Source organism: Mastigoproctus giganteus, chromosome 11 (assembly GCF_048544385.1).
Source record: "Mastigoproctus giganteus isolate SK-2022 chromosome 11, ASM4854438v1, whole genome shotgun sequence".
In the NCBI taxonomy this organism is placed as follows: Eukaryota; Metazoa; Arthropoda; class Arachnida; order Uropygi; family Thelyphonidae; genus Mastigoproctus; species Mastigoproctus giganteus.
In genome coordinates, this window is record NC_143585.1 from 34,076,201 (window position 1) to 34,086,065 (window position 9,865).

General features: G+C 36.0%; 1 protein-coding gene across 1 annotated transcript in view; it reads left to right on the forward strand.

Moving 5' to 3' along the window:
- The window catches only part of Larp7 (La related protein 7), a 100,542-nt gene extending 91,122 nt beyond the window's left edge, over positions 1–9,420 (forward strand). Inside the window, exons 10-12 of the mRNA XM_090384723.1 lie at positions 476–626; positions 6,390–6,484; positions 9,185–9,420. Coding sequence (XP_090240849.1) covers positions 476–626; positions 6,390–6,484; positions 9,185–9,247 — 309 coding nt within the window. The 3' untranslated portion in view covers positions 9,248–9,420. The remainder of the gene's footprint in view (positions 1–475; positions 627–6,389; positions 6,485–9,184) is intronic.
- The last annotated feature ends 445 nt before the right edge of the window (positions 9,421–9,865 follow it).

Below are 9,865 nucleotides of genomic sequence, written 5' to 3' on the forward strand. Positions count from 1 at the left end.
TGGCTGATTTTTAATATATATCTCAATATATTCCTCAGTCCATGTGATTATTGGTTTGAAGTTAAAGATGTAAGACAAAACCTTGCAAGATGTGAAAGGTGACTTAGCAAGGCATGTTAGGAACATTTAAATTGAAATATTACAGATGACAACTAATGATGTGTTTTCACAATTCCAGCTTATTGTTGGCATGTCAACCAATTTGACATTTATTAACATCTCACATGGGTATGATTTGTGATCAAACCCATGTGAGATGTTAATAAATGGGTATGATTTGTGATCTGAATTAAACTTACATAGCTGTTAACTGCTGTACAGTGCTATTCATTCCTAATGACACTCTATAGAACTTCATCTTTCATAACACAATTTCATTCCACATTGTCTGATTTGCAGTTTTCTGCCTACATGCCTTCAAAGTGACCAGTTCATTATTTTCACCCTGCACATTATTTATGATTGTTCATTGCAGGAGCAGGTAAAAGCCATAGAAAGTGTAGCATACATTGATGTTACAGAAGGAGAAGATATTGCCTATGTTAGGTGTACAGATCCAAAAAGTGCAGAACGGTTTCTGAAAGATGAAAAGTCAGAATCTCTGGGATGCTTGGATTTATTAAGAGGTATCTTAAAAGTATATTAATACATTTTATTATTAAAAACAAAACTTTCATTTAGTTTTTAAATTATATTATTTAAACAGCCAGGCCCATTTACTACAAATACATTTGTCTGATTTAGAACTTAACGCCGATGAGCCAAAACATTATGACCTACATTTTATTATTAAAAACAAAACTTTCATTTAGTTTTTAAATTATATTATTTAAACAGCAGGCCCATTTACTACAAATACGTTTGTCTGATTTAGAACTTACGCCGATGAGTCAAAACATTATGACCGATGAGTCGTTATGCAAATCGAAGCAACTGCAGGGGAACTACGGTGCATGCACAGGTCGGGACATGGTATTAAAAACACCCTATACTGAGCTCCATTAATCAGTGTTACTCTTGTTCTTCAGATGGGAAAGGCAGCGGATTTAAGCGAGTTCGACAAAGGTCAAATTGTAATGGCCAGACAACTGGGTCAGAGCATATCCGAAATGGCACGGCTAGTGGGGTGCTCACAGTCAGCCGTGGTTGGTACCTACCGAAAGTGGTCCGAGGAGGGGAAACCCACAAACGCGAGGTGTTGGGCGACTATGGCTCATCGATGCTCGAGATGAGCGAAGGCTCTCCCGGATGGTACATGGCAACAGAAAGGCAACCGTGGTGCAACTAGCCAGTAATTGGAATGCTGGTGACAGGAGTAACGTGTCACAACACACAGTACATCGAACCCTGCTGAAAATGGGGCTTGGTAGCCGCAGGCCGCTCAGAGTGCCCATGCTAACCACAGTTCACCGGTGACAGGACCTACAATGGGTACACAAGCATCGAAACTGGACCTTGAGTGATTGGAAGAAGGTCGTCTGGGCCGATGAATCGCATTTCCTGTTACACCATGTGGATGGTCGGGTACCTGTGCGTCGTTTACCTGGGGAAGTGATGGTGCCTGGATGCACTGTGGCAAGAAAACAAGCCGGTGGTGGTGGTGGTGTCATGCTTTGGGCAATGGTCTGCTGGGATACCCTGGATCCAGTCATCTATGTGCCAGGCACTCTGACTCTACCACCTATCTAAACATCATTGCTGACCAGGTACACCCTTTCATGGCAACAGTCTTCCTCTCTGGCAGTGTCATCTTTCAGTAGGATAACGCACCATGCCACACTGCCTGGATTGTTTGAAACTGGTTCACCGAACATGAGGAAGACTTCTAAGTATTGCCCTGGCCTCCAAATTCCCCAAACATCAACCCCATCGAGCATCTGCAGTTTGTGTTGGAACAGCAACTCCAATCTGCGGGGTCTCAACCAAGGAGTAACCAGCAGATCCTTTAACTCCTGTAAGGAGTTAAAGGATCTGCTGGTTACGTGTTAGTACTAGATACCACAAGACACATTTAGAAATCTTGTAGCGTTCATGCTTTGCCAGGTACGAGCTGTTTTGGCTGCACATGGAAGATCAGCATATTAAGTAGGTGGTCATAATGTTTTGGCTTATCAGTGTAAAACTTGTATTAAGATATCACTTCACTAAAATACTGGAAGTATCATCAATGACTATAATTTTGAGGAATTCTCCAATTGAACCCTTTTGTTTTGTTACAAGAAAGTTTTTACGTGTATATATATATATATATATATATATATGCCACATATAATAAGTATATATAGGCTTGCCCTTCACTTGGTACACTGTACTGTTTGGCCTACAGTATCATGAGAAAGTTTTAATTTAAAAAAAAGTTGCAAGTGTTATAAAACATTATACTATTTAGCAAAATAGGTTTGTTACCAAGGACATCATGTGGAGGTGCTTTACCCTGAGTTGCCCCGATATTGTGCTGTGCATTTTAAATAAAAACACACCAGTGGAAAAGAATATGGCTATTAATTTAAATTTTATTTCATTCTTCATACTGTGATTTTGGTGCCTTATCAGTGAGTAAATAGGCTATGAGTGAACCTAACAACCCAGCGTTGAGAAATATCCACACTGTATGAGATGTTTGATGGTGCAGAAGTTATAAAAATAAACTGAGGCTACCTACTTGTACATTGTTTTCTAGCTCTCATGGCATGAGGCCTTTGCCCTAATTATGTTGAACCTTTGTGCTAATTATGTTGAACTTTTAAAACTTCTGCACCATCAAGCATCTTATATTGTGGATATTTTTCATCATCTGAATAATAAATCTCATATTGTGATCCATCATTCAGAGACATTGAAATCAATAGAGTTTGGCCTCTTTTGATTTAGTGTTTTCTACTCCTTATACAAAAAAAAAAAAAAAAGAAAAAAGAGAGAGAGAGAGAGAGAGAGAGATTAAATAAGCAAATATACTTCATTGAAGCTATGATTATATGCTTGACAGCAAACCTCAATGCTACTTGCAAACTGAGGTTATGCTCTTCTTGTATAAGAGTAATTCAAAAAATAAGTTACACCTGACCATTGTAGCCCAAGAGACATTTATTGAGGTAGGTAACATTATGCAATAGAAAGCATATACCTTGCACTACTTTTCCACATAGTCACCGAGTTGGTGTAAACACTTCTTGGAACGTCTGACTAAACGTTCGATTCCCTGATGATAAAAATCCACTCCTTGGTCATTCAGCCACCATCAAGCTGCTGTTCGCACCTGCTCGTCGTTTGCAAATCATCCCCCTTGATGTTCTTTCAGCTTGCTGAAGATGTGATAGTCACAAGGCAAAAGATCGGGACTGTACAGCAGATATTGCCATACCTCCCATCCAAAACTTTGGAGCAAGTGTCATGTTGTGCATGCATTGTGTGGCGTAGCGTTTTCCTGAACGAGAACAACACCTTTGCTTAACTTTCCAGGCCTCTTGTTTTTCATGCCTGTTCACAAAGACCACAAAGGCTGTTCCCCCATACACCGCCACAGTTATTTCATGATGAATCTCGGAACAATTCAGACGTTTTGCCCACAAAAGTCGTACTGTTCCATGTACCTTGAACTTCGAGTAACATTCTAGCTGATGTGCCATTATGAATGCTTGATTCTACACAACTGTTACTGCTACGTCAACGAAACTCGCCTCCCAGGGGGTGCATGATATGAACTCCATTCGCACAGGTGCCACATTTGTTGCGCAATGAAACCAAGAGATGGCGGCAGGTGTAACTTATTTTTTGAATGCTGCTTGTACAATAATGTTTTATAGTTCTTGTAGAATGAGGCTTTTGCCCTAAATCCATTAATATAGTTATTTCTTGAATTACCAAATCTGTACATTTTTACAACCAGCAAGCAAAACTCATTTTGATTGTTATTTGTTTTTTCTTCACAGGACAACCTCAAAAGAATGTTCATGAATGAAGTGTATTTTTTTTGATGTTGATGGTTTCAAACATTGCAATCTAAAAGTTATTTAGAGGCTGTTTGTTGATGCTTTACATGAGTCTAATACCTCATGTAAGAATCTTGGAACCCAGAAATCCTGAGTTCTCTATTACTAATTATCAGTGAGTCACTGATCTAGTTCAGAAATAGCAGGACAATGTTATGACCTTCTAACGAATTTCTCCCCATGCAACAAATCTAAGCTTTGACTGCTGACTTTTGGCTACTTTTACTGGAAACCAATGAACCCTCATAGACTGAGAGTGAATGCAAAGATATTTATGATTTTAAATTAGTTGGACCTCCATATAACAAAATCAGTTTTTCACTTGAAAAATTTGTTAAAAAGAAATTTCATTATAAAGAAATATGACCTTTTCAACAATGAAAAATACTGTAATTCAACATTCAGAAATATAGTAAAAGATAGGAAATAAATCAGAAATAAGTGGAACTGAATAAATTTTCTAGCATTTTAAGAGAATTAATTTATTAATACATACATATTAAGAAATGACTACTTACATGATGCGCACAATATATTAGTACACTTTCAAGAATTATATTGTAAAATATTTGGTTATTTTTTGTTGTACCCTGGATTTTACTGTGCATTGTTCATAAAAATGTTCACATTTGTTTAAACACTCAAATATATTTTCTGGCACATTATCTTTCCACTGAAGGCCTCAAAGAAAAGTTTCAAATGCTGCCGACATTTCATGTTTGGAAGGTTTAATATTGTCCTCATTTTCATCCAGCTCATCGCTGATATTGTCACTAGTTCTTTTGAATAGTCTCCAAAATGTTGGATTCATTCGGATATTTAGCTACTATGACATCATTATCAACTGCTAAAAATTCGTCAAGAACAATTTCTCCATTGATCAAACCACTCGCTTGGAGTTCTTTCCAAGAATGCTCAGTATCTTGTAATAGTTCATCGCTGTTAATTGGCATTTTAGAAAAACCTGCTTTTGCGAAACAATTCTTAATCATTGTTTTCATCACATCTGACTCCACACTTTCATCAACTCTGATGTGCACATCCACAAATATATAAGTTGGTTACTATTCTTAATATAATTTTTATCGACATGTGCCTTCGGTAGTGCATTTTCAAATTCTTAATAACGCCTTGGTCTTGTTGGCTGCAGTTTGGATGAGGTGTTTGGAGGGAAGAAAACAAACTTCACACTTGTAAGTTTCAAAATTACTGAGTGAAGGTGGGCAGGGCAGTTGTTGACAGTCAATGCGATTTTTCTGTTTTCTTTCTTCATCTTTCTATCGAAATTTAAAATCCATTGTTCAAAAATTTCACTTATCATCCAAGATTTTATGTTGTAGTTGTAGCCTAACTCTAATGTCTTTACCCCTTTGAAACATCTGGGTTGTTTACTTTTGCATATTACTAAAAGCTTCAGTTTTTCATTACCAGCCATATTTGCACCAACCAAGACTGTAATTCTCTCCTTAGTATTTTTACCACCTAAACATTTATCACCGTTAAAAGTCAGTGTCTTGTTCAGCAAACATTTAAAAAATAGACCTCTTTCATCAATGCTGAATATATCTTTGGGCTCGTGGTTTTCCATAATTTTTTTCAAAACTCTTTCTTTACAATGGGTACAGTCCTAGCCCTCTTCCTTTCTCAGGAATAACGGTCCATTATGAGGGAACAATGATTCCTGAAGTGGTCCATCTGAGAATGGCACTCACTGAGAATAAATGATAGTGTAATTCTTCTTGTGCAGAGAAGTCCTACTTATTGAAGATTAAGAGTCATGTAATTTGTGATTTTCTTCACAGAATGTGATGTACCATAGTTGGCTTTTATGCATACAAGTTTGTTTTCCAACATAGATATATACTTGAATGGAACATTTACACTACTTGTATGGTAGTTACATACTCTGTAGCTTGAACCTTTATAGCTCTAAATGCATATGGGCTTCTGTTATCTACACCCTTTGGTATCTCTCTTTGTGAAAACTTATCACATTCTAGGTGGCCAACTCCTACGCTGAGAATGGCTAGTTACCCACCAACGAAGGGACAACAGTCCCTGAAATGGTTCTTTTGGATAATGATACTAACTGAGTATAAATGCACTTATACTTCTTGTGGGTGGAAAATGCTACTTATTTGAAATTTTAGAGTGAGGCAATTCATTACTGCTTTGCTTCACAAATATGTGATACATCATATATGATGCTGTCACATACAAACTTTCATTTTTTGATATGATATTATATCAGGAAACAAATATTTAAATAATGCATTTGCATTAATTTTACGGTATTTTTAAGATTTCTAGTACTCACTTTATTGTTATTCTTCTAATTCTTACCTAATTACATTCAAAACTTATTTCATATAAACTTATATTAAAAGAAATATTTTTTAGGTGAAGAAGAAGAGGCATATTGGCAAAAAATAGAAAATGATAGGCAAATAAGATTCCAGAGTAATACAAGACAAAAGAAAAGAGGTAGAGATAAGGTAAATACTTGCTTTTGATTAGTTTAAACCAACTAATTTAATTAAATATCAGTTTTTAATTATAAAGTATGAAATTAAGTAATTTTTAATTAAACATTTTTTTCATATGTGTTAACCACTGAGTATTCTCATCTAAGGATGGTCCTTAAAGTAAGATAACATAGGTATTTAAGACTTTTAATCATACCATTATGAAATGCTTAGTAAGACATCTGTCCCATCATGGGATGAGATTATTTATACCCCCCCTCCAAAAAAATCTGGATTCAATCCTAGTAGTTGACCACTTTATGCTGAACATGTACATCTGTGCTGAAGTGCCTATTAGAAAGATGCTGCTTTTAAGGTTTGTTATTTGTTATTTGGATTTTAGGAGCATTAGCAACTAATGCCATATTGCTCCGGGATATGCGGTGGTCATTCCCTGACCTTTCCGCATCCTCCGTATTTGGTGGTGACGGGCTCGAACCCTGGTCTAATCAAGGAGCGTGTGCTACGCACTGCTGCTGCTGCTCTTTCCCACCTGGCTATGGAGGCGCCTGCTTTAAAGGTCCAAACAAATGAAAGTCTGAAGGAGCCAATGAGATGCCCCAACACCTTCCACCAGTTGTTTCAACCATTAATGTTTCCTTACATTCATCACAGATATGTGATTTTGGTTTCTCCAGTGTTTGACAGTATCTGTAAGCATTGCTGTGGACCCACATTCCAGTATCCCCTAAGTCAATAATAAGAATGCCTTTACAATACCAAATACCAAAGCACACTTGCCTGACATTTCCTTACGGTCAAATGTGGTCTTGAATTTTTTTAACTGCTGGGATCCAAGGTGCTTCCGTGTCATCGAATCTTATTTCATTTCTGACGTGTGTTGATGCACTAGCATCTTATCTCCCATCACAGACCTGTTTTGAAACCAGTTTCAAACTCTTTGTTACAGTAATTATTTAACAACTACAGACTCACCTGCATGTTGCTGTGTGCTATTTTTCAGTTGCTTGAGTACTTAGCATGCACCAACTTCATGGGATCCAGGCTGCTGCATAAAAGACTTGTATGCAGTTGTCTTGGACAAACAAATTTCCTACATGGATAATTTTCACCTGCCTGTTTGACAAAGTTCAGTGCATTTGCTAATGTTGCTGTTATCTTGTTAGATATCTGCTTCTCTTGGTTTGTCAGAAATGTTCACATGCTTCTTGAATTCATTATGCCAAAAACAGACATGATTCTCTGATATTACATTCTCCATAGGCAGAAACAAGTTCCAGATGAATTTCATTTGATGTAGTTTTTTTTTTTTTTTTTTCCTCCAAGTAAAAATTGAATTACTGAATGTTCTTCCACACTGGACCATATCTCTAGTGGCACCACCATTTTGCTCTTTACCTGCTAGAGCACCATTTATTTGAAGTTTTCAGAAACACTATACTCATACCTTGATTAATTTTATCTAAGAGATGTAGCTGAGTGGTCAGGCATGAGGTGCATAAGTACATATACTTTGAGTGACTGGGGTTTAGCCCATGACTTCTAAATATGGTGGTGTTCCTTGTTATCTCTATATATTATGAACTCCTCTGACTGTATGGTCATCCCGGAGTATAAACAGAAAATTTATTTATTTATTAATTTTATTTTGGTGTGATTAAAAGTATTTTCACAAATACTTTTCAGACTGCTCTCATATACACAGTACATCTGTAAAGTAATGGGAAGGGGGGAAAGAAAATGCTCACACAAAGAATTTATGAAGATGCTAGTAAGTGAGTTTTATCTTTAGCTGAAGAGGCAACAGAACTGTCAGGTTTTAACAGAGGTGGAAGTATAGATGGGCAAAACTTGCTGCCAATAGCTTTGGCAAGAGAGCAGTATGCTTTGCTACTGTTTGGACAAGAAGCAAGTTTTCTACTCTTAGCCTGTTCAAAATCTAGTTTGGATTAATTAATAACTGCTTTAAAATTGTTGAGCTTTAATGTAAGCAGAAAATGAATCTGGAAATTTTTATGCGAGCAAGTTGTGATATGCAACGTCTTGGACTGCTTTAGCACATTTATTGAGTTTAGATGAAGGATGAGTGTGGAATAAAGGATTTCATTCCTACAGGAATAACTTCAATAATGCGATCTGAGCAAATATTGACAACAGAGGATTTAAAACAGTAATCCAACCAAAGGAAAGAATAGAAATCTTGCAGGTCATCCCATTTCTCATTCTTGTAATGCCAAACAACATGAAGCTGAGAAACAGCTACAAGAAAAAGGCCCCATTGGCGAACAGACCATTACCAATTTGTGATCTGAGGTACCTAGAGGACCACTCACCATTACCATGTACTTTGAAGGGTTGCTTCTGAAAAAAAAAGATGCAAGGGTGTTGCATGTGTGGTTTAGATTGTCTGGAGAGAAAATTTCTTTCCCTAAAGAGGGTTAGCGAGATCAACTCCTCCCTCACTACCACAATTCACCACATTTGACTTCTACTAACTCCTCACTCCTTTTTTAAGATAAAAATGAAGTTGAATGGGAAATTGATTTAGTACTATCTGAAGGAAATAACTTTGGAGGAATTTCAAGCATTATTGAAATTCCTCCAAAGTTATTTCCTTGTGTATTACACACACAATAATAAATAATTATATTACACACACAATAATAAATATATATTTATTTTTTTACTATTTTCTGGTTTCAATTTTAGATCATGGCCAAAGCAAAAAGAGTTGCACAGCAGAAAAACAGTCATATACGTTTTGAAGATTAATCACTTTTTCAAGAAAGTGAGAGAGAGCGAAGAGAGGAATGCTTTTTGCTAGTTGCTCACGAGAATTTTAATGTACATAAAATATAATGCTGTTTTTAGTGTATGATGATGATATTTTATATTACATGTACCATTTTTTCACTGTTTCTTCATGTTAAAATAAATAAATACATTCTGCCATCTGTTATTTTTTTTTTTAAATTTGTCCATGATATTATCATCTTTCTTTATTTGAATTTGTCTCATATTTTAAAATAATTATCATAACTTTATTTTCAATGTGTTGAACAACCAGTTGTTATTACTAGTCACATAAGAACATGTGCTGTTATGATAAATATGTAAAGCTAAGATATTGTTTCTTATTTTATTAACCAGAAATCTGGTTTTTTTTTAGTCTTTTTTTTTGAAACACCAAGAAAATGATAGAAATGTAATATTTTTATGAACAGCAGTCTGTGAAAGAATTTGTAAATCAGGAATAATTTTACCATAAATACAAAATATAATGAGATGATGCATGCCAAAAAAAAAGGGGGGGGGTTTTCCCTCCTATCTTTGTTACTTATTGGTTAGTTTTAGATTTGCCAATTGATGCAAGTATGCTGTGTTGGTCAA